This window comes from Zosterops lateralis, assembly GCF_965231275.1.
Source record: "Zosterops lateralis genome assembly, chromosome: 24".
Taxonomy (NCBI): domain Eukaryota; kingdom Metazoa; phylum Chordata; class Aves; order Passeriformes; family Zosteropidae; genus Zosterops; species Zosterops lateralis.
Window position 1 is genome coordinate 1,687,204 of NC_139784.1, and position 24,451 is coordinate 1,711,654.

At 54.0% G+C, this 24,451-nt stretch overlaps 1 protein-coding gene across 1 annotated transcript in view; it reads right to left on the bottom strand.

Annotated features, from left to right (window-relative positions):
* Positions 1-2,961: 2,961 nt before the first annotated feature.
* LOC310918779 (proto-oncogene Wnt-3) overlaps positions 2,962-24,451 on the bottom strand; it is a gene marked incomplete at its 3' end in the record, with an annotated part of 43,720 nt that continues 22,230 nt past the window's right edge. Inside the window, exons 2-4 of the mRNA XM_083877753.1 lie at positions 12,907-13,148; positions 5,398-5,663; positions 2,962-3,441 (exon numbers count right to left, since the gene is read on the bottom strand). Coding sequence (XP_083733879.1) covers positions 2,962-3,441; positions 5,398-5,663; positions 12,907-13,148 — 988 coding nt within the window. The remainder of the gene's footprint in view (positions 3,442-5,397; positions 5,664-12,906; positions 13,149-24,451) is intronic.

A 24,451-nucleotide genomic window follows, 5' to 3' on the forward strand; every position in this document is an offset into this window, starting at 1 on the left:
AGCAGAGACACCCTGTGCATGCACGTGGATCCATGGGATGGCTTTATGTGTAATTTGGGGATCAGGGCAAGAAGACTGAGTGATTCTATATTTATTTTGCCCTTCAGACAGGTACATTTGAGGCCAGTGCAGTGGAAAATCGTGTGCACTTAAAAGCATTGCTAATGCCAGGGGGATGCTGCAGAAACACCCACAGAATTATTCATGGACATCAGAAGAGGTTTTTATATGAGAAAATTTGGACCTTGGTCTGTCCAAAGCATTGGAAGGTGATTCAGAGACAGCCAGTGAGTACATGTGGGGAGTGTACAAAGTGTAAAGCCTGTTTTGATCCATTGCTTAATTTAATCTGGTTCTGCACAACTCCCTGACAGGAGGGGACAGCCAGGGGGGATCGGGCTCTGCTCCCAGGGAACAGGGACAGGAGGAGAGGAAATGGTCTCAGGATGGGCCAGGGGAGGTTTTGATGGGATATTAGGAAAATTTATTCATGGAAAGTTGTCCAGCCCTGGCACAGCTGCCCAGTGCAGGGCTGGAGTCCCATCCCTGAGGCATTTAAAAACTGTGGGGGTGTGGCACTTGGGGACAGGGGTCAGTGGTGGCCTTGGCAGTGCTGGGAATGGTCAGAATCAATGATCTTAAAGGTCTTTTCCAACCCCAAAGTTTCTGTGCTGAATCTCAGTTGTGCCCTGGCACTTCCTGAATGAAAATCTCAGCATTCAGCTGAAAAATCTCTTCCTTTTGTCTTGATTCCTATAACAGATACTCCTGCCCATGCCAGGGAGTTGTAGCTATGGGACCCCTAAGGTCCCTTCCAACCCAAACCATTCTGGGATTCCATGGTTCCGTGGCAGTCCCTGTCCATAAGCAGCTGGGTCATGACCCACTGCTCTGTAGCTGTTCACCAGGACCCTCAGAGCCAAACCACACAAGCTGGCAAGTGCATTTTTTTGAGCTTTTACCTTTTCTTTAATGATGTACCACAAAAAATGGAAGTTGAAATATATTTTTCTCCAAATATATATATTTATATAATATATAATCTTAGTTAACTCAAGTATATACATTGTATAATAAATAATGCTTATAAAAAGAGAAATTTTCTGAATATAAAATAAAAAAAAATCGACCTCTACAACTTTATACAAAACTTTGGATACAGCAGATTGATGGAAAAAGATCTTCCATTCAGTGCTAGAATACCTGGCTACAGTAAAATAATTACAAGGCAATAAATGTTCTATTTAATATTAAATACCTTTTTCTTGATTAAAAAAACAAACAAAGAAGGGATTTTGTTTAAAGTCGGGTACTGGGAGTCTTTCCAGACAGGGGATTTAATATATACTTTAAATAGATGCATATCAGAGGACGGCGTGGCTCCGGCTGGGGGAGGCTTTTGGAGCTCTCTGGGGTTTTAATTTCTGGGAGCAAAGGCTCCTCTGAAGGAGGGTCTGGAACTCATCCTGATGCTCTGCACAGGAGGGACCTGGGGTTCTGCTCTGCCTGAGGGCCCTCCCGTGCTCCCCGCCAGGGTCTGTCTCCTCTTTATTGCTCTGTGCAGCTCCAGGGGTTGCTCATTGCCAGGAAAAGAGAGAGTGGAGCAGCAGCCACAGCCCGAGTGCCCACTAGTCCCTGGAATTCACTGGCTGGGATGTGTTTGCACTTGACTGTTGGTCCTGGAGCCCACCAGGACAGAGGGAGTATTTATTTTTTAATTCCAGGGGTCAGTACTCCTGGAGAAGGTAAACCCAGGGAGGGGGATGTGCTCAGGGATGGAGCGATGGCCTGGGGAGCCCATGGGGGACGAACACTGGTTCTGCTGCACTGGGATGGGGAAAGGGCTCAAATCCCTGCTCATGGCACAGAGCCTCCATGCTGGGCGGGGGGGGGGGGGGGGGGCTTCCTGGATTGCTGACAGCTCTGTAAATCCCATGGGAGGGGAAGGGTCTGCCTGGCATTGTGCTGTGGGACCACAAGTGTCTGCTGGGAAGGCTGACGAGGAGGCTGGGACAGAGATTTCCTCTCTCCCTGAAATTTCTCATGTTCAGAGCTGGTGCAGCAGCTCACCTGGCAGGTAACCCATCCCCAGAGAGATCCCTGAGCTCCCTCTGGGATGGAAAGTCATGTTAGGGAATGCTTAGTCAATAGGTACTGCCCCAATCCTTAAAAAAATCCTCTCCTGGGCAGCTGCACGGTGAGGAGGTGACTGGGACGATGCTGTCCCCTGTGTGAGGTGACAGCAGTGCCCTGTGCCCTGCTCTTGTCCTGGGCCAGGTGCCACAGGGTCAGTCAGCTCTGGCCTCTGCCTTCCTGTTGTTTTCCTTGAGAGATTATGGGAGATGTGGGGCTGTGGGGAGCAGAGAGGGCAGAGGGGAGGGGGAAGGAGACACCACCCGTGGGCTTTGTTTGTGTGCTCAGACAGGTTTGGTTCTCCAGCATCACCTTGGAGCAGGAAGGAGGGAATTGGGCTGGTGTGGGGGCTCCTTTCCTCTCCCCACTGCATCTGCTGAGACCAGGACAGCAGCAGCTGGAGCAGCTTTCACTGTGAAAAATCCATTTCCACCTGAGCTGCCGTGTTGGTGTCTGCAGGGGCTGGACCTGTGGTGCAGGACAGAGCTGGAAGCTCGGGGGCTGCTGTGGCAGCAGCTCTGCCTCATGTGGCTATGCCTGCCTGGGACTCAGCTGTCCCTGGTCTTTGCTCTCCCTGTCCTGTCCCTGCCCTCTCTGTCCTGTCCCTGCTCTCCCCAGGCAGCCTGTCCTGCCCAAGGGCTCAGCAGGCCCACCTCACATGGGTGAGGTGCCCAGAGCCTTCTCTGTGCCCTGGAGGCAGATGGGGCCCATCCGTAGTTCTGTGCCGTCCTCTGCAGTGTGAGGCCACTGTGTGGGGCTGCCCACGGGGCTGCTGGAGCCCCGGGCCCTGCTCTGGAGCAGCCTCCAGCAGTGCAGAGCCAGCTGTCCTTACTTGCAGGTGTGGACGTCGTAGACCCGCGTACACTCCTGGCAGCTGACGTAGCAGCACCAGTGGAAGATGCAGTGACACTTCTCCTTGCGCTTCTCAGTCCGGGTGTTGTGGCCCCGCCCGCAGCACAGCAGGTCACAGCCGTCGATGCCGTGGGAGGTGACGTTGCACGTTCTGTCCCTGGTCCCAAAGGAGCCCGTCTCCGGGTTGGGCTCACAGAAGTTGGGGGAGTTCTCGTAGTACACCAGGTCCCGCTCCGTGGGCGGCTTGAAAAGCGCGTACTTGGCCCTGAGAGTTTCCACCCAGCCCCGGGACTCGCGGTGCTTCTCCACCACCATCTCCGAGGCACTGTCGTATTTATCCTTCAGGTAGTCCCCGATGGCCCGGAAATCGGGCTGGGCCCACCAGCAGGTCTTCACCTCACAGCTCCCCGAGAGCCCGTGGCACTTGCACTTGAGGTGCATGTGATCCAGGATGGTCTGTGCAGGGAGAACAGAGTCAGCAGCAGCACGAGGGACACGGGGTTTGCTTTTCATCACCTGCCTGTCCTACCTGGGGTTAAAGGTCTGTCTGGGAAGTCTCACCTTGAGTTTTGGGGGCAGTTTTGGGTATCACAACATGCAAGAGGCATTAAGCCAATAGAGAGTGTCCAAAGGAGGCCACAAGGATGGGGAAGGGTCTGGAAAAGCCTTATGAGGGCTCTTGGTTTGTTCAGCTGGAGGAGACTGAGATTGGACCTCACTGAGGTCTTCAGCATGAGGAGCAGTGGATGGTATTGATCTTTTCACTCTTGTGAGCAGTGACAGGACCCAGGGAATGGCTGGAGCTGTGCCAGGGCAGGTTTAGGTTGGATCTCAGGGAAAGGTTCTTCCCCCAGAGGGTGCTGGGCACTGCCCAGGCTCCCCAGGGAATGGTCCCAGCCCGAGGCTGCCAGAGCTCCAGGAGTGTTTGGACAGCACTGCCAGGGATGCCCAGGGTGGGATTGTTAGGGGGTCTATGCAGGGCCAGGGGTGGGAATGGGTGATCCTGGTGGGTCCCTTCCAGCCCAGGATATTCTCTGGTTCTATGATTCTGTGAGCATGGGCTGGTTGGAGATGCTGGAGAGCTTTAAAGATCTCCAGAGATGGCACACTACAAATGCATGGCTGAGGTGGGCAGCTGCTCTGATCATCCGCCCCATCCAGTCCAATCCAATCCAACTCAATCCATTCTAATCTAATCCAGTCTTACCTAACCCCAATGTTTGTGGTAGTCCTTCCTGTCCTATGTGTATGAGTAAGAGCCCAGGGGAGCTGAGGGCTGGAGATGTTCCTGAGCCCTGTGGATGGAGACTGATCCCTGTCCTGTCCTTGCTAATGACCCTTCATTTATGTCCCTGGTCCAACAGTTTGTACTAAAAATTGTGTGAAATTGGGAATCTACAGACAGGACTCTTCACCAAAATCTCCTTTGTGTGGAGCAAAATAATCACTGATTTTCAATAAAATTACTGGAGTTTGGTGGGGGATTTTTGTACTAGAAGCTGTCAGGCTTCTCTCCTTCCACCTCTACCTGCTGTGGTGTGGAAAACCCGTATCAGTGTCAGCTTCAAGCACTGTCAGAAAGGCCCCACTGGGTTTGCAAATGACCCAGGGCAGGCAGAGGCCCAGGTACCTGCTGACTACAGGAATGGCATGGCATGGAATATTCCAGTTGGATGGGGCTGTGACTATCATCTACTCCAAGGAATCATTGGGTGGGATAGTGTTATAACAGGGAGCATGCAGGAAGAAGGCACTGGGAGGAAAATCCTCTTCATCCACTGCTGATGTGGGGTTGGGTTTCTATGCACAGCCTTGGAAGGTGCTCAGGATGCCTGGAGAAGCTGTGGCTGCTCCAGCCCTGGAAGTGCCCAAGGCCAGGTTGGACAGGGCTTGGAGCAGCCTGGGACACTGGAAGGTGTCCCTGCCCATGGCAAGGGGGTGGAACAAGAGGGCTTTAATGGTTTGGGCACCGGCCCAAAACATTCTGGAATTCTCTTTGCACTGGAATCAGGGAATATTTTAGCTCTTAACCCCACCTGTCTGTTTGGAGGGAGAGGAAATACCATGCCTGGAAAATAATCCTAGCAAGTCACAACCTGGGAATTTCTGTGGTCCCACTCCATCAGGAGGAGTCTCACTGGGCCATCTATGCAGGACTGGACACTCATCATCCCCTCTGGACACTCAGCATCCCCACTGGACACTCACCATCCCCATTGGACACTCACCGTCCCCACTGGACACTCACTGTCCCCACTGGACACTCACTGTCCCCACTGGTCACTCACAGTCCCCACTGGACACTCAGCCCGTCCCCACTGGTCACTCACAGTCCCCACTGGACACTCACCGTCCCCACTGGACACTCAGCCCGTCCCCACTGGTCACTCACAGTCCTCACTGGACACTCACCGTCCGGCCGGCCTCGTTGTTGTGCCTGTTCATGGCCGAGCGCGCGTCCGGCCGGTTCTCCCGCGCGTCCGCGAACTCCCGGGACACCAGCACACCGAAGTCGGCGTCCTCGCTGCAGCCCCCCCATTTCCAGCCGTCCCCCGGGGGTCCCTTGTGGTGGGAGTCACAGCCACAGATGGTGGAGGTGCCCTCGGCGCAGGAGCGGGTGACAGCAAAGGCCACCCCGGCCGAGGCGATGGCGTGGACAAAGGCAGATTCTCGTGTGGCTGCAGAGACACAGGGGGGTCAGTGGTCAGTGCAACGCTGGTGTTTTCCTTCCCAGCCTCCCCCAGCAGCACCTAAACCTCAGTGAAAGTAATTTTGTTAATTTGTTAATGAAGGTTTCCTGCAGTGAAGCTGCCAGCATTGCTCTTGGGCAGAAGGAGGTGGGGCAGGGGTGTGACTCCAGCCCTGGCGGTCACACTGTGTGGCATTTCCCAAATGCAGGATCCAGGATTTGATCCAGCAGGGGTGCTCAGGGGTGAACATGGCATCAGTAGCAGCTTGAGGGGCCTCAGGAGAGAGTTACTGGAGTAATTCCTGGTCTGGGAACCCAGAAAGGGGCTCTGTGCCAGGGGTTAGAGATGGAGAAGCTCATTGACCTGGGGAAGGGTTTTGGGTGATACAGAACACGCTGTGGGTGAACAGGTGTTGGACCCTTGGCCTCAGTGGCTGCCCTGACTCAGGCTCTGCCAAGCACTGTTGGTATCTCAGAACCAACTTTGTCCCTGGGGATACCTTTTAGCTCAGAGCTCTGCACAAGTGCAGCTCCCTGGGCAGTGACCCTGGGGTGCTTTGGCCCATCTACAAGGATGGAGACTTTAGGTCTCTCAAGTCCAGATGTTGGAGCAGATGTTGGAGCCAATCCAACCTTGTGCTGATGTGCAGGAGACTGGGAGGGGCTGGAGGCCAGAGCTCAGGGGCTGTGGTGTCTGGGCTGGTTCTCACTGCCTCCAGGGTCTGGTGTGACCAGACCATTGGAACAATCATCAGCAGATGTGGGATGGAGCCAGAAATTTCTGCTGAGAAAAACACCTTGGAGCCAGTCCCCTCCTTCCAGAGCAGGAGCCATGGACCATCTTCTGAGCTGTCCCTGCATCCCTGCCCTGCTCCTGCCTCCTGCCTGGGGACAGCAGGGCCCTCTCCCCAGCCTCAGTCCCTGCAGAGGTGGGGCTGGCTGCCAAAAGCCAGGTTTCCCAAGGTGAGTGAGTGGATGCCAGCCTGAGCAGGCTCTCAGGAGTGGGTACCAGCTGTGGGAATGTGCAGCCCTGCCCGGGGAACTCCCAAATGGGTTCTCCAACCGGGGCTGCTCAGTCCTGGCTGTGCCGGCAGCACCCGCTGAGGTTTTCATCTCCTTTTAGTTCCAACTCTTCCCTCCTTGCCCTTCCCGTCTCCGATGCCCCAGCAGGGATCCAGCCTCTACCTAGCAAGGGTTTCCTCGGGGATCTTTCACCAGCTGCTCATACTGGGACCACTGGGGGCTGTGGGCACCGGCTGAAGGTCCCTGCTCCAAATGAGGTGTTTGAGCCTGACAAAGGCTCTTTGGGTGGCCCGTGGTCCAAGGCAGATCAGATTAGAGGAGCCAGCGAGCCCTCCTGGCCCCAGCCCAGGCCAGCCCGGGGACAGGGGCGGGACACGAGTCGCTCTCGGGCCCGATGTGGCTCCGCTCGGCCTAGGAGCTGTGGATGGGCACGGGCAGCAGGGGCCGGGGCTGGGCTGGGACCGAGCCGGGGCTGGCAGTGCCCGCCGGCCAGGGCCGCGATGGGCACGGCTCCCGCAGCTGCCCCGTGTCCCCCGTGTCCCCTTGTCCTCCGTGTCCCCGTGTCCCCGTGTCCCCCGCACGGTGCCAGCGCTGGGGGGAGCGAGCTGCGAACAAACCCCTCGCCTTGAAATTCTCGCCTGGGTCTGGGCGAGGAGCTGGGAGAATTTCCCAGAGATGAAATGCGGGAGCAGCGTTCCCAGAACCAGGGGAGGGGCTGGCGAGGGAGGATTAGAGCCGCCTTGACAGTGCACCACTGCGACTGTCTCCCAGCCAGGCCCGTTACCTGCTGGGACACTCAATTTGCCATTGTTCCCGCGGTGTCACACTGTATTACCAGCATAATGCGGAATGTTTCCGCCGGCCAGCGTACCCACGGCACAGAGCACTGGCATTCCCCAGGAGCACCTCGTAGCAACGGGGCAATGTTCCCCTGTCCTGCCGTCACCCTCCAATCCCGCCAGCCCGGCTGGGAAATCCCTATTGATGGCGCTCCCCAGCCCCCCAGAATGGCTAAAGGGCGTGTGAATGCGGCAGCGATTTGAAACGACTGCGGCGCTGCGATGGTATCGCTCGCCCTGCCTCACAGTAGGGGAGGAAGCTTAGCTCTTTCTCATCGGTATAAGCTTATTTTTCTCTCTCCCTCTCTCCTTTCCCTCCCCCTCCCTTTAAGCTGCTGAGTTTATATCAAGCCGGCCCCTGATCCCACACACCCCTGTTTAGATGCAAATGACTGCGAGTGTCATGGCTGAGAAAAGCCCCGGGTTATCGTGGTGCGGGTCTGCCTTTTCACAGCTCGTGGCGGGGGCTTAGCCGGGCTCACGGGGACCCCCGAAGGCGGCCCGGGCCCAGCTGCCTCCCCTGCACCTGCCCCTGCCCCGGCTGGGGATGCGCTGCCGGCCGGCCCCGGGAGCATCTTCCCGGAGAGTCGGCGGCGCTTCCCTGGGGCAGGAGAGCGGCGAGGGCAGCCCGGGGTGAGGGGACAGGAGCGCCAGGAGTGGGGAAAGGTGCGAGCCTGCAAAGGCTCCTGCCAAGCTCCGGCAGGTCCAGCCCTGGCTGCGGCTCCGAGACCTTTCCCCAGCCCAGGAATCGCTCTCCGGGTGCCTTTGGGGCCGTCCTGCCTCGGGCACTCACAGGCGGCCCTGTCCGGGTGTGGACTTTAACCCAAATCATGAATTTCAGCACTAGCCCGGAGAATGGTGATTGCTTCCCCCAGAGCGGCGTGTGGCTGCTGCCTCAGCCCTGGCTTTGGGCAGGACTTGGCTGGAAGAGCCACTGGCTTTAGATAAGAATTGACCTTATTTTACAAAGGAAAGGGAAAGGAGGGAGGGGGGAAAGCAGGTTTTTCTTCCCTCCTTATCCCAGACTGCACACCTGCAGTATAAATCATCTTGGGGAATCTGCTTGTAAAAACATGATCTTACCTCACATTCAGGGGTTGTTTTTTTTTGTTATTTTGTTGGTTTTTTTTCATGGCCCAGGTTAGAAAATAAGACATGGAAAAAAGAAAACGTAGAATCATAGAACTACAAGACAGTTTGGGTTGGGAGAGACCTAACAGCCCATCCAGTGTCACCCCTGCCATGGGCAGGGACACCTCCCACTGTCCCAGGTGGCTCCGAGTCTCAATGTCCAACCTGGCCTTGGACACTGCCAGGGATCCAGGGGCAGCCACAGCTGCTCTGGGCACCCTGTGCCAGGGCCTGCCCACCCTCCCAGGGAACAATTCCTGCCCAATATCCCATCCAGCCCTGCCCTCTCTCAGTTTGAAACCATTCCCTGTGTCCTGTCACTGATAGATTCTTGTTCCAAGTCCCCCTCCAGCTCTCCTGGAGCCCTTTTAGGTGCTGGAAAGGGCTCTAAGGTCTCACTGAAGTTTTCTCCTCTCCAGGTGAACACCCCCAGCTCTCACAGCCTGCCCTTCCTTGCTGGAAGATCATCAGTGTCCTTAGGAAACCAAGCCTGGGCAGCTACAGCAGCCAAAACCTTGTGAGTGTGAATCTGGGGTGGGAAATGTGGAGAAACCCGGGTGGGTGAGGGCAGAGCCTCACCAGGGGTGCTGTTCAGCAGCTCCCAAATGGCTTCAGTGCCCTGGGCTTTCCCTGAGCTGCCTTTGGTGCTCTTTGCCCTGCCAGGGGCTGCAGGAGCAGAGGTTGGAGCTGTGGGTGACACTGGGGAGGGAAGGGACGTGGGGATGGGAGGGGAGGCTGTGGGGAGACCTGGAGGCAGAAATCCCTTGGGTGTTTCAGGGAGGGCAGCCCTGTGCTCCCACACTGTGCCCAAAGTGCTCAAAGCCTGGAGGATGCACCAGGAGGAGCAGCCCAGGAAGGCTCAGACTCGTGTGCCACACCAGGGGCTGCTCAGCTGAGCCCTCCCACCCTGTGCTGCTTTGCACACCGAGCTCTCGTTCAAAGGAAGTGATCATGGTTAACACGTTTGCAGCTCCTTTAAAATTAAATTATCCCCAGTTTCTTTTCAGGCTCTATTAGAAATGATTTTTGATGCTGTTGTTAGTGAGAACTCCACCTTTGAAGCTTTTTCACGATGGCCTCAATCTACCTGAGGGAGCAGCAGCTGAGATTAACCAAGTTAATACTGAGGGGGGATTACATCCAGATGTTTGCCAGAGGTGAAATGCTGACCCTTTGTTGGCCAAACGCAGTGTGTGAGCTGTGACAGGGATTGTCTGGTTTGGGTTTGGGGTTTGGTTTGTGGGGCTGCAGCCCTGGGTGTGCTGGAAGTCAGGAGAAATGGAACATGGCCAGGGCTGCCATGGGGGCCACAGGATCCAGATTATGGGCTCAAAACTCTTGGTTTGAGAACCACCTAAAGGGCTTCAAGACAGTCTGGAGAGGGACTTGGGACAAGACATGGAGGGACAGGACACAGGGAATGGCTTCCTACTGCCAGAGGGCAGGGATGATTGGGATACTGAACAGGAATTGTCCCTGTGAGGGTGGGCAGGGCTGGCACAGGGTGCCCAGAGCAGCTGTGGCTGCCCCTGGATCCCTGGAAGTGTCCATGGCCAGGCTGGACAGGGCTTGGAGCAGCCTGGGACAGTGGAAGGTGTCCCTGCCCATGGCAGGGGTGACACTGGATGGGATTTATCCAACCCAAACCAGTCTGTGACTCTTGTTGCTGCGTCTAAGGAAGAAGCTCAGTTGGACAAGATGATCTGTAAAAGGTCCCTCCCAAGTCAGACCATTCCATAACTCTCTGAAGGCCCAGCAGTGCCCAGCAGCCCTTGTCAGTGAGGGGCAGGGCTGGTCCCACACTCCTCACAGCTGACAGGATCCTCACTTTTGTCACCAACCTGATCTCTTCCCTCAGCAGAGGAAGGCTGGAAATGTTCTGGTTTTCTCTGTGACTCCTCTGCTGCAGACTCTGGGAATCTCAAAGGTTCCCTGTGTTCCTCATTGCCACACAATGACACCAGTCCCATCCTGAATCTGCTCATTAATTTTGAAGGCAGCAGGGAAAAGACATGAGCACAGTTCAAAAATGTGAATAATCCCCACGATCAGATGGGCTGGGCTTTGATGTATCCTTCTTTGCAGATGATGCTGTTTATTTTTAACTGCTCCACTTACAGGTTAGTGAGACAGCAGCACAAATACACTCTGGGAGCCTGGCAGGGCTGTCTGGGGATGCGTCACGGTGGGGTTGGGAAAGCTGAATATCCAACGTGCTCACTCATTTTTCTCCATCTGTCAGAAGGGTTTCAGAGTTCTGGGTGATATTTTACCTTGTCAGTGCGTGGAGATGCTGAGGCAAGTCCACACATGAGGCTTTGCTTGAGTCCCTGCAGCTGAAAGAATTTTAAAATATTCTCCACAGATTCAAAGTTCAGTTTGCTCATTACAGGGAGGATGGTTCAAATCTAATCTTTAAGTGCTTTCCCGCTGACAGAAATGGTGGTGAGAGATTTTCAGTGTCTCAATGCTTGAACAGTTCTTTCATAACATGTTTAGAATTTTTATGACAGTTTTTTAATGACAGTTTCTTAAGCAAATTAAAACTTTCTGATCTTTTAAGTGCTGAAATTTAGGACAGGCTTTTATTAGGCAGCAAATTAGAGTGTGTTGAGCCCTGCTGACAAGTTATTTGGTAGTAAATACAAGAGTTACCCCAAAATACACCCTGGCACAACAGAGGGGAAATGAATCTCATGGTGCCTATTAGTGCTCTAATAAGACTTTACAATCCTGTTTCCTGCAAAGAATCCCACGTTAACACAAAGGAATGATTTTCACTGAAATACTCGACTGACATTTCGGGGATCTGAAACAATACCTACCCTTACTGGGAGGCTGAAACTTGAAAAAAAGGTATCATCAATTGTTTCTCTGCAGAATATTGGAGCTTTCTAAGAAAAATTCACCAGAAGTCCTCATTCTCCAGGGGACTGTTGGGAAATAGTCTAAAGTCCTGCTCTCACCCCAGTTTCTCCAGTTTCTTGATGTCTGTACCATAAAATTCCCATTTCTAAAGCATCACTAGAAACAATAATTTCTGTTCAATAAAGAGATTTTGGGCTGCAGGGACCCAGTGGTGTCAACACCCAATAAGATGAGGGGGAAATGGTTTTAGTTGTGTTGATGAAGCTGTGAAACCAAGATATTACCTGTGGATATCCCTTGTGCTGAGTGTGGCACAGAGTGAACACAATCCACAGGACAGGGCGGAGAAACTGGAGATTTTTATCCACTGGGAGTTTTTAACCCACCACTTGGTTCAGTTTCATGGGAATGCCTTTTAATCTGAGGTCTGGGACGTCTGAGATGTGGGACAGGTTATCATGGAGCTGTGCTGGGGAGGGTCAGGTTGGATCCCAGGGAAAGGTTCTTTCTCCAGAGGGTGCTGGCACTCCCCAGGGAATGGTCCCAGCCCGAGGCTGCCAGAGCTCCAGGAGCTCTCAGGGATGCCCAGGTGGGATTGTTGGGGTGTCTGTGCAGGGCCAGGAGCTGGGCTGGACAATCCCTGTGGGTCCCTTCAAACTCAGGGAACTCTGTGATTCTATTTGTTCCTCCACCACCTCCTTCCAGGCTGTTTTTGAGGCCCCTTTCCAGTGTAATGCCCCATGATCTCACTGGAAATCTCAGTTTTATGGTGCCTCATCAATGCTCCCGTGCCTGATCTGTGCCAGTGGGTTTAGAAAGGTGGCATGTCAGGAGCAGGGGATGAAGAGGAGTTTAGAGAGAGGAGAGGGAAAATAAGTTTATCACATCTCCTTGTTGCCTGATTTTTGGGCTCATTTGTGAAAAGATTCATTGAAACTCCATTGAAGAAAAGATTCATTGAACACTGTGCTTCAGTGGCTCTGCCTTGATCCCAAGGAGCTCAACCACATTCTCTCTCCTTGGCTGTTCCCACAGGTCTGCTGGACCCAGTTTGGACATGTTGCATGTCCTGGACAGGGAGGTGGAGCCCACAATTCCAGAACATACGAGAGTTCTTAGGGCTAAACCTTCCCCTTGCTGTGCTTTACATCCTCCCTGGCCCTCCTGAGCTCCTGGGATGGGAACAGACCTTTCCCTCGTTACCCCTTGTGACAGAACACACCAAAAACTTGGGAACAAATGAAACTGGAGAAATCAGGGTTGAACACTGGCCCATCAGACCCTTCCCCTGAGGTGCTCCCAGTGGGACAGTCCTGGTGTACCCAAAGCCCAGTGGGGCTGTGCCAGCTCTGCCCCATCCCCTGGGGTTACCTTTGTCCAGGACGGGCCCGAAGATGGCCAGGCTGTCGTCGATGGTGGTGCAGTTCCAGCGGCGGCCCCGGAACTGATGCTGACACTCCTGGATGCCCAACTTGACCCCCTCGGCCACGCTGGGCATGATCTCGATGTAGTTGCGGCAGAAGCGGAGCTGCTTCGGCACCAGGCCGGGGATGGAGCCGCAGAGGATGGGCTGGGACCCCAGGGAGCTGTACTGCTGGCCCAGGGCGAGGGACCTGCAGGGGACAGGGGACAAGGTCAGGGCTGGGAACTCCCCCCTGCCTGGCCATGCCCCATCCTGCTGCCACTGATAGCCCCAAGCCTGCCCCCACCATCCCCAGGGGGAGTTTGATGAGCCAAGAGTTCAGGGGGACAAAGTTGTGAGACGCAGGGATTTTCTAAGAGAACAGGAGAGCTGCTGCTGACAGCAGTGTGTGTGTGTGTGCTGTGGGAAGGGCTGTCACAGCTGGGACACCCCGGGGGGGTGGACACCTCTGAGGGAGACTCAGCTCTGCATGGAGCCATTCCAGGTACTCCAAAGCACCTGAGAGCTCCCCAAGGGGCTGGAGGATCTGACAGGACTTATCAGAGTCTGCACCCAGGGCAGCAGCCCCTGGAGCCTGGGGAATACCCTGGGACCTCTCAGCTGTCAGAAGTGACAGGAGAACTTCTCAGCTGTGGCCAAGGTGGAAAGTGCCCTGTCCACTGCCAAGTTCACCAGCAGAGGGATCAGCATTCCTGGCCAGGGGCTGCTCTGGGGTCAGATGTGTCAGTGCCACTGTTCCAGGCTGGCTGGACACCTGTGCAGGTGGCCCTGGCAGAAACTGAACCCCCACAGTTCCACCTGGATGGACACCAGGCTCAAGGAGCAGCTGTGAGCTGGGGATGGTCCTAGACAGATTTGAGAGGATCCTTTCTACTGCTCCAAGGAGCTGCCAGTGGCCCAGCATCAAATTGTGAGAATAGTGGAGCAAATTGCTTATTTGACCAGAAATTGTCACTAAAGGGTGAGGACACAGGGCCTAAAGAAGCCCTGAGACATCTGGTATTGCACAGGAACAGGGACAGCCTGGCCCAGGCTCCAGCCCAGCCTGAGGTGTCCCTGCAGAAGGTGGGTTCAGAGTGTGTGAGTTCACAGCAGTTCTGTGCCAGAGTGATGACCATGAGCTCAGAGAAGAGACCTCACTGTGCAGGTACCACTATGGGCAAATAAAGAGTTTTGACTCAGCATGTTCCCAGCCCATAGTGGGATTATTGGGGTGTCCTGAGCAGGGCCAGGAGTTGGCCTGGGTGGTCCTTGTTGGGTCTCTTCCAGCTCATGAGATTCTCTGATTCTTTGATTCTGTGTCTCCAGTACTGGGAGTCCACGTGCAAGAGCTGAGGTGAGGCCCACCAGTGCTGAGCAGAGGGAGGGATCTGCTCCCTCTCCCTGCTGTCTCTGGGGCAGCCCTGGTGTCCCTCTGGGCTGCAATGATCCCATGGCTGCTCCACAGGCAGGTTCTGGTCCAGCAGCACACCCAGGCCTTGCTCTGCCCTCTTGGCTGGTTGTCCCCAGCCTCTGCAGGTGCACAGGGTCGTTTCCTCCCAGGTGGTTTTTCCCAGGTCCCTTGTCTGGAGTTTATCCCATTCCTTCTCTCCATTGAAGCACATTCCAACCACCTGTGGTACCAACCACTTCTCCCACTGCATTCATGTTCCTCCCCTGGGGACTGTGTGGGAATGAACCCATCATTTGTATCCTTGGTTAACCCAGGCTGGGGGAGCCTCAGGAGGGCTCAGGGCAGGGCTGGTTTCCAGGTTACATTTGATTTCTCAGGGCCTTGTCCTTCCCCAGTTTGAGCTCATCCAAGGCCAGAGATGCCATCACTTTATGGGACACCTGGGGGACTGTCCTTACCCAGAGCTGCTCTTCCAGGCTGGGGTCTCAGTCTGGATGCTGAGCTGGCATCAGTTGCTGATTTAATTACTCATGAATGATCTTAAGGATGTAAAGGGAATCCCAGGGTACCTGCTCAGGAGAAATGTGTCTGCTGGAGAACTGAATGAGAGGACCTGACTCCTCCTCCTGCCCCAGTGCTGCCTTCTGCCACAGCTCCTGCTCCTGTTTCTCCTGCCCCTCTCTGGCCCTTGGGGCATTTCCCTGAGGCTTCACATCTCCCCCCTTGGATGGGACTCGTGGAGGCAGCAGCACAAGGGGCAGTGCCCTGGGACTGGCTCCCAGAGCTGCTTCCAGCTCCCTCCCACCCCACAGGATGGGGGCATAGCACTTCTGGGATGAGTGGGGAGCTCCAAGGAACAGACTCTGCCCCAGTGAGGCAGTGAACAGGCAGCACCTTCTCTCCAGCCATCACCTCATTGGCATCTTTATTCCCATGTCAGTGAACCTGTGATTTCTCCACTGCTATATAGAACTATATTTTGATAACTATAATTTAGTTATAAAAGCTTCATTCCTCTTGCCTCATCATCCAGATCTCCCCAGGAGTGCTGGGAAGACACTCAGGAGCTGTGGCTGAGGGGTCCCATGGGCCAATACTTTCCCTACAGAGTGGCTGAGATGTGAAGATGAAACAAAACCGCCTTGAAATCCAGATCTGGGATCCCAGAGGCAAAGTTGTGTCTTACACAAGATGTTAAATCTAAAATCTCAATCACAGGAGTTAAATCTATCACAGGAGTTAAATCTATCACAGGAGTTAAATCACAAGAGCTCATGGGGATGAAGGAAGCACATAAGCAGAGCAAGTGTCACAGGTGAATTTGAGAGCTGGAGGACAAGCACAGTTTTTAAGGCACAAACATCTCCAAGGCTGGCACCTGCAGGACTGACAGACCCAGCTGTGAGCTGACTCTGTGCTTCCATGGTCTGGGATGAGCTCTTGGAGCCCTGGCAGGGAATGGTCTTGGGCAGCTCCTCCTCCTGGGGCTGCTCGTGGATGAATCCTTCCAACCTTGGAGAGGTGACTCTGTCTTCCCTCTCCTCAGCCTGAAGGTGCTGTGCCCACACCCATCTTCATCCTCCCTGCAGAGCTGGCCAGAAACTCATCTTCCATTGGCATGGGAAGGCACCTGGTACCCAGGGAGATTAGAGCCAGGAGTGTTTGGAAACAGCAGGATTTGGTCAGGTCAGAACTGCCCCTGGACACATGAAAAGCAGCATTTAGGGCAGGATTCCTGCCAGGGAGTTCAAGAGATTCTGGGACATTTTTTCCTTCCTCCCTGGAGGCTGCAGTGCTGGGGGCATTCAGGACTGGGCTCACTGTGTGCCACTGGCTGGGATTTACCAGCCAAAACAAACCCTGCTGAGCTGCTCCTCCATGGAACAGGGCTCCAAACCCCCTGGAGGTGATCCCTGCTGCCCTCCGGAAAGCAGCTCCTTGGGAAGGGGTTTGTCTGTCCTCTGCTGTGTGTGCAGGGTCTGGGCTGGCCTTGGGTGTGCTCACCTGTGCTCTCACAGTTTCATGATAAAAGATAAGCAAAGGGTTATGAGGGGACCCTGCATCCTGGGCAACAATCTGCTGGAGTCACTCTTTTCTCTTTCTTCTGCAATCCCATAACCTGTTGCTGTCTGTAATGAGCCCTGGGAGCTCTTGGAGTCCTGGAGATGGGCAGGGATTCCCTCAGCCCTGGGTAATGCTGACATTTGTGTGAGGAGTGTGCCGAGCCCTCAGTGAGCTGCAGTGAGAACAGCCCCTGTGGCTGCCTGAGCTCAGAGCTGCAGCTTCTAATGTGAAATGAGGGAGAACCTTTCTGGGATCAAGCTGCACCAAGGGACATAGAGGCTGGATATTAGGAACAAGTTTTTTACTGAAAGAGTGATAAAGTTCTGGAATGATCTGCCTGGGGAGGTGGTGGAGTCACATCCCTGGATGTGTTTAAGAAAAGCCTGGATGTGGCACTGGGTGCCAGGGTTTAGTTGAGGTGTTGGGGATGGGTTGGACTCGATGGTCTTGAAGGTCTCTTCCAACCCAGAGATTCTGGGAATTCTGTGGATGTGCTGCTCTGGGACTGTTTCCTGGCTCTGAACCCAGCAGCTGAACAGATTGATTTGAAGAACTCTTTCCCCCCTCTCCATACCAGGACAGCTTCAGCCCCGTGCAGGAGAGCTCTGGGCAGTCACCAAGGAACATCTTGTCCCTTGCCCTCCTGAGGGATCTGCCAGACAAATGGGGACAAGCTACAGGGACCCTGGGCCCCTCTGTGCCACCTGCCCTGACAAAATTGTTTGAATGATTTTACATTTTCCTCACTGCAGCCTCCAGCACCAGGAGATCCATCAGGAGATCCATGGCCATGAGTGTTGCACAGAGGGTGCTGCTGGCCATGGTGGCTCCTGGTCTTCCTGAATTCCTCCAGAGCCATGGCCAGCAGTACTCACTGAGAGCTCCCAGGAACTCCAATGAAGCTCTTTGAAAGCAGGATCTCAGAATGGTTTGGGTTGAAATTAACCTCACAGCCCACTCAGCTCCACCCCTGCCATGGGCAGGGACACCTTCCACTGTCGCAGGCTGCTCCAAGCCCCAGTGTCCAACCTGGCCTTGGGCACTCCCAGGAATCCCCTGCTCTGTACAGGAGCTGTTTCCTCCCAGAGCAGCTCAGATCCCTGCAGCACAGAGTTACAATACAAACATTGTCCTGCTTGTCTCTCTGACATCCATCAGTGCCTCAGGTTGATCCCTGAGGTTCCTACACAGCCCTGGGAAAGCTGGGAACCAGCAGGGAAAACCTAGCTCACAGCTGGGATCTTGCTGCCTTTGGGAAAACCTGTCTCTGCCTGGAGGGGTTTTATTGCACAGATTTGAGATGTGTTTGTTGTTTTCCAGTTCTGGTCAATGTTTCTGTTTCAAGCAGTGGCCGTGGTGCACCCTGGCAGGGCTGGCCTGGGGATGTGTTGGGAGCAGCAGTTTCCATCCTGGCTCTTTCTCTGCCTCACACCTGCTCTAACATTCACCCATTTGAATTCTGCTCCTTTGCTGACTGCAGCCCTTTGTGGGCAGGGGAACACACAAATTCTTGGGTTTGCCTGAAGATCAAGAGCAGCAGCAGGAAAAGTTTTGCAAGTCAAAGCATGCAATGGATGTTCACATCTGAGGGGGGAAATGTCAGTCCTGACTGAATGTGGAGAACAGACAAAACATGAGAGAATTCCAATGAGGAGAGGGACTGGATATCATCTCAGGAATCCCCCTCTGAGCATGTCTGGAGGTTGGAGCTTTTCCATAGAGGGGGCACATGTGTCACCAGACTCCCCACCCAACTCTGCAGTCCTTGGGGGTCAATAAAACAGACTAAAAATTCATTTTAAAAAAGATTTCAGCTGCCTGAGCATTAGAGGCTGATGGCCCAGCCAAGGGTGAGTGCCAGGGCAGGAATGGGATGAGGGGTTTTAATGTTTAATTGTCCTGGGACAGTTTAAATCCATAGGTTATTTTATACCCCAGTGTGACCCCTTGGACCAGAGAACACTTTTTCCAGTTGGTGTGTTTGAAAATGACCTCATTAAGAGTGTGCAGGAATTGTATGATGTGAACATTTAGCACCACAAGGCCATATACTGCCCCATTAAATTTCTCCCTTAATGTAGTCACTGGAAGGGCCAGAATATCTTAAACCCTTCAGAAAGGCAAAAGTCCTTCTAGAAATCACTCCCAAACCTGTGGCTGCTTGGAAATAATTTAACCATCACTCTGAGAGCTCTGCTCAGCTCAGGCTATTGAAATTCCTCTGGGGCCTGGGTGATTTTTGTTTGTTGTCCATGGACCCAGGGCTGCCTCTCCAGTGCCACAGGGAGACATTCCCAGGACACTGCCAGGACCAGGCAGGGTTGGCCCACGTTGCTCAGGGGCAGCAGCTGGTCGGAAATTTGGCAACCTGCTCCATTTGCAGAGAAATGTTGGTTATTTCCAGCAGGAAACCAGGAGGAAGCACACGGAGGTGATGCCCTGATGACAACACAGGGGTTGGACACTGAGCCCTGCTGGGTCAGAGGGAGGGAGAGGAGCTGTGGAGGCACCTCTGGTGCTTCTGTTCTGAGGGAGCAGAGTGGTGATGGCCCAGGTGTGGCTAAAAAAGAAATGTTACAAAGAAATTCTGCAGAGAGGCAACTCCAGCTCTGAGGAATTAGAGGAAGAAGCTGCTGCTGTTTTATTTTAGCCTCCAATCAACACTGATGTTGAAGCAGCTGCTGAAACACATCCCAGACTAAATCTGCACTAAGTCAAATGAAAAGCCTCACATCTGCACTCAGAGAAAACTGTTCTCAGTAAAACCAAGATTCTTTTCATGTTGTCAGGATCCCAAAGGCTCTGCCTGTTCTGGAGGGAACATCTCTATCCCTGTGACCTGTCCCCCTGCACTGCAGGCACAGAGGCAGCAAAGCTCAGCAAAGTCAGGCTTACAGGGGACAGAGGGAGCCAAGAGAGCCCTGGTGGAGGCACTGCCTCAGGGGGCTCTCCAGCAGGGCAGTGCAGGACTGTGTCACTCAGGAAGGAATTTTAGGAGCTCTCTGTGGATCATGCAGGAGCTGGTGCTGCAGTTGATCCACTCTGGGCTCTTGTGCCCTTGCTTTGAGTGCTTCCCATCCTCCCCATCCACTGTGTGGCCTGGGAATGGTGACAAATAATGAAATATCCTCTGCAAGAGGTGCAGGGTGGCTGCTGAAGAGCTGCCAGGTCACAGAGAGGCAGCAGTGACTTGTCAGCTGCTGATGTTCAGTGGGAAGCTGGAGCTGGGGGAGCCTGGGCTGCAGGACACCAGCCCAGCCCTGGGACCTGCTGGTGGGGACAGAGCAGGACAAACTCCCTCTGCAGCCTGCTCTGGGTGCTGGGAGGGACCAGCACACCTTGGCAAGGGGAGCTGTGTGTGATGGGTGGGAAATGGGGGTTTGTGAGCAGTGCTGGCATCACAAAAACTGCCTCAAGGTCACCTGAGAGTGGCAGGGCAAGTGGATAAGAGGAGATGAGGAGTGGGCAGGCAGCAAGGCGGGCTGGAGGGTGGGATCAGTGGGATCAGTGGGATCAGCCCCTGGCCATCCTGGCTGCAGGCGTGAGTGCTGGGCTCACTGCACACGGGCTGGGTCAGGGCAAGGAGGTTCCTGTGCCACCCTCAGCTGGGCCTTTGCAGCTGCCAGAGCTGGTGTGAGGCTTTCTGGAGAGCTCCCACTGACCTGCTCAGATCTGCTGGGAAAATCAAGGAGTGAGGCCACCCCAGAGACCCTGAGCTGGGCTGGGATCGTGGCCCAGGAATGTCTAGGCCACCCTGGGGAAACAGAGACCAACCTCCCCTGATGTCCCCAGGGTGGGGACACCTCCTGTCCCCTGGGGGATCAACGAGCCTGTCCCAGGTTGTTGCTGTCTGAGAATTGGCACAGGGAGCTGGAGGGAAGGAGGGAGGGAGGGAGGGAGGGATGAAGGGAGGGATGGATGGACGGATGGATGGAGGGAGGGATGGAGGCAGGAAGAGGCTTTCCCTATGGACAGCCTCCATAGAGGCAGAGGATGGATTATTTTCACTCTGTCTAACCCCAGGGAGACTGAACAGGAAGGAGGTTCAAGGGTGCAGTGATGCAGCAGAAAGGGAAAAGCCAGAACAGGGAAAATCCAGGGTGAGGCTCATAGAAGCATCAAGGGGAGTGTTGGGAGGAGGTTGCCCTGCTCAGGGTGAGTGTTTGCACTCAGGGAATGATAATCAGCATTTTATGTATTTCTCATTTTGGTCTATCAATCATTAAAAAAATTGCCAAAGGACTCCCAGTAATGACAGGTCACCCTCCCAAAGAGGAGCATCTGGTTGTGCTTTATCTTCTTCCTGCACTCTAAAAAAAAGTCACTGTTGTCTTTGGGATGGAGTTTCCCTGATTCCCTTTAAAAATGCACCCAGATCCTTCAGATTTAATGAAACTTAGGGACAAAGAGGGGCACAGGAGAGGACATCACTCAGGCCCCAAGCATTTGCTCTGGGCTTGTATCATCAAGTGGTTTCTTAACTGAAAGTAGGAGTCACATGTGGCTGTTTGAGGCAGATTTTTGTGTCTAAACCCCAAATGTGTTTTCTTCAGTCTCCCAGTGATCTACCCAATAACTGGTGTCACTTTTGCCATCTCCAAGTCCTGAGTGCTGCTGACAGTCACTGCTGCTCACATGGCAGGGGGGTGCTAAAAACCCCAAATCCATCTGCTGGGCTGAGTCTCCCGTGCTGAGCAGCCCCAGGATCCTCCTGCACTGAGCACTTTTGGGGTGGGGATGAGCACAGGGCACATGGGGGGTGAATTCAGCCTGGCTGGATCCCCCCTGTGCCAGGACATGCCAACAAGGGACTGTCCTGGGCTGGGACACTCATCCTGGGGCAGAATCTCCTGAAGGTGCTGTCAAAGCATGGAGGCTTTGGGAACCAGAGATTTCCCCACTGAAGGCTGCTCTGCTCTGCCTTGGCCTGAGGGCTCCTGTTCACACTCCTGTTCCCTCTCTTGGGTTCAGGACACATTTGCTGTATGAAGAACTGACTCATTGCTCCTCCAAAATCTCCATCGAGGTCACCCCCAAGTCTGGGGCTGGTCCTTTGTGGCTCCTGGGTTTGGGGAACCATTTCTGGGGTCTGAGCAGAACAAAAGGTGCTGTGGGGATCCCTGTGCTCTGAAAGAGGCAGGAAGGGAGATCCCAGAATTCTCAGAGCTCAGCACCCTGAGACCTCCCTCTGGGTCCTGGAGCAGGCAGTGCCTAAATCCACCCGAGCAGAGGGAGGCTGAGCTCTCCCTCACAGGCTTGGGCAGTTTTGGGGTTTAGAAGAAGAGCAAATGCAGAAAAGGAGATGGAGCTGCAACGGGTGTGCTCATTACTGTAGTGAAAGTGATTCCTCTCTCCCAGGGTTAAACCCCCTCACATTTGCTGCTCTTTCTGCTCCCACAGCCATTCCTGACCCCCACAAATCCAAACCCAGCACTCTCCATGCCACTGGGAAGCTGCCCCAGAAGTGCCCTCTTCTACCTGGCAGTGCTGAGCAGAGACCACTGCAGCTTCCCCTGTGAGTCCCCCGCCCCAGACAGCCCCACATTGCCCCACTGACAGGTTTTCAAAACTTTGATTAAATTATGTGACATTTTTTTAGTCATTTTTTTCCTCTCATAATCTTCACTCAGCTCCTATCAGTGAATGGGCTGAATGTGCCCAGATCAGTTTGAACTCATCATCAACTCCTGGGCTGGGTCAGGTGGGCTCAGCACACCCAGGGAAGTCACTGGTGTTGGTGGCCCCAGGCTGGGAATGCTGCAGCCAGAGGGATGAGGAGCGACATTGTCCAGGAGATAACCAGCATTTTATGCTGGTTATGTATTTTATGTATTTCTCATTTTGCTCTATCAATCATTAAAAAAAATGCCAAAGGACTCCCAATAATGACAGGTCACCCTCCCAAAGAGGAGCATCTGGTTGGGTTTGGGTGGCTCAGGGGCACCAGGAGAGGAGGAAGGGCTGGGCAGGGTCAGTGGGCAGGAAAGGAGGCTGAAAGGATCCCACAACCACTTGTGGGGCAGTTCCAGACGTGGCGGAGTCAAACTCTGCTGATGGGACACAACTGGCAGCACAGCCTGGCAATTTAGGGTGAGCATTAGGAAAAATGCCCTTTCCAGGTGCCCAACAAAGAAGGGGGATTCTCATCCATTGGGGTTTGGGCTGCACACAGCCCTTGCTGCCCTGGGGTGGTGCTGGGGATGTCTCCGCCCCAGGGCAGGCTGGACCACAGACCCAAATATGGGCCTGATATTTCTGGGTCTGAGAGATTTCAGCCTGCTGGCAGCTGCTCACTTTTTCCCAAGGAAAGATTTCTCAAGAAAGCTTCTTCTCAAAACAATCTTGGCACACAACTCTCCTTTCTCACAACAATCTTTCTCCAGGTGGTGTTTTGCTGTTTCTTTGGTTTAACCCATGGGATCAGAGAGGTGTCATTCCTATTCACCAACCACATTCAGTCTGTATGGGAACACCTTATAAAAGGTAGTGAGAATGAGAAAATAAAGCTTTTTTTTTTTTTTTTTTTTTTCTCTTTGCCTTCTGAAATATTTGGAGTCTCTCATCTTTCTTTTGTGTCCTACAATGACACAGCAGGAGTGTCACCTCTGGCAGCCTGGCACTGAGGAGGAGCAGGATGGGGGACACAGTTCCTGGGAGGAGGAGGGAGGCTGCAGCTCCTGTCCCTCAGCACAGACAGACAGGAGCTGGTGGGAGCTCTGAAATAATCCCAGCACAGTCATGCTGTGGGTCAGCACCTGCCTGTGCCCAAGTTCTGTGCCAAGGCAAAGGAGAAAACTGCATTTCACCAGGGACAGAACAGCCCAGGGTTACACCCCCAGGGGGCTGCTGCTGTTGGACACAGAGGATCCTCACTCTGCCCTGTTTGCAGAGGTTCACACCCTGTGTGCTCTGAGGGGCTGCAGTTGGCTACTGCCACTGGGGAGATGCATCTTCCTTCAGACAGGACCATGGAAAACCCACACCCAGCTCTGGAATGGCCAAATGGTTCAATTAACCCGAATTCCAGTGACACCAGCTGAGTGCTGCTCCTGCCTGGCAGGGACAGGGAGGCCTGTGGCCCTGGGAGGGATCTGTACCACCAGAGAAGTTTCAGTTCTTTGATGTGGAAGATTTCAGGGAAATGCAGCTATTGCCAGTGCAAAGAGATGCAGAGCAAGGGCAGAAGAGTCTTAGTGAGGTGAAGGTTTGTTGTGGGGGTGAAATGGGTGCCAGGATGTGTTGGGTGCATCAGGGTTTCACAGAACTTGGATTTCTGTCACTTTGCTCCTAAGCTGGCACTGAGCTGAAGGGACTCCCCCAGTCCTATCCCCCTGTCACTGGGCAGGGTTCACTTCTCCCCTTTAAACTCCAGCTGTTGTAATCCAGAGAAAGTTCCTGAGTAAGGGGTGGGGAGAAGGAGGGGGGGTCAGGTACTCTGCTCCAGGCAGAGTTATTGTACAGAGGATGTGTCACATCCAGAAAAGCTCCTCTGACCCCACAGAGAATTAGGGAAGGACTTCTCAGATTAGGTTACAAAATTACAAAACAATGTGGGCTGCAAGAAATGAAAATAAACGAGGGTGTCTCACAGGCCCCAGGTGTTCCCCTGGTGTTCCTCAGGGTCTGGGGTTGCTGAGTCAGAGTTCTGATGATTTAGGAAGTCAAAGGGATTTTTGCTTTGATCCCAGGAGATCACAGAACCACGGGATGGTTTGGCTTGGAAGGCACCTTAAAGCTCCTCCTGTTCCCAGCCCCTGCCATGGGAAAGGATCTCACCCCCAGACCTGGTCACTCAGGGCCCCTCCAGCCTGTCCTTGAACACTTCCAGGGATGGAGCATCCAGATGCCATTCCTGTCTCCCCTGGATGGGTGGGAATTCCTGGCAGGGAGGAGCAAAGGGAGGAGAGAAGGATCTGCAGGTCTGAGCCCTCTGAGAGGGTGAATTGTCACCCTGACCTTGCTGCATCAAATCCCTTCTGGGTGGAAATCTGAGTTTGGTTGAAGAGATGTAAAATCCCCAGAAGACACCTGGACTG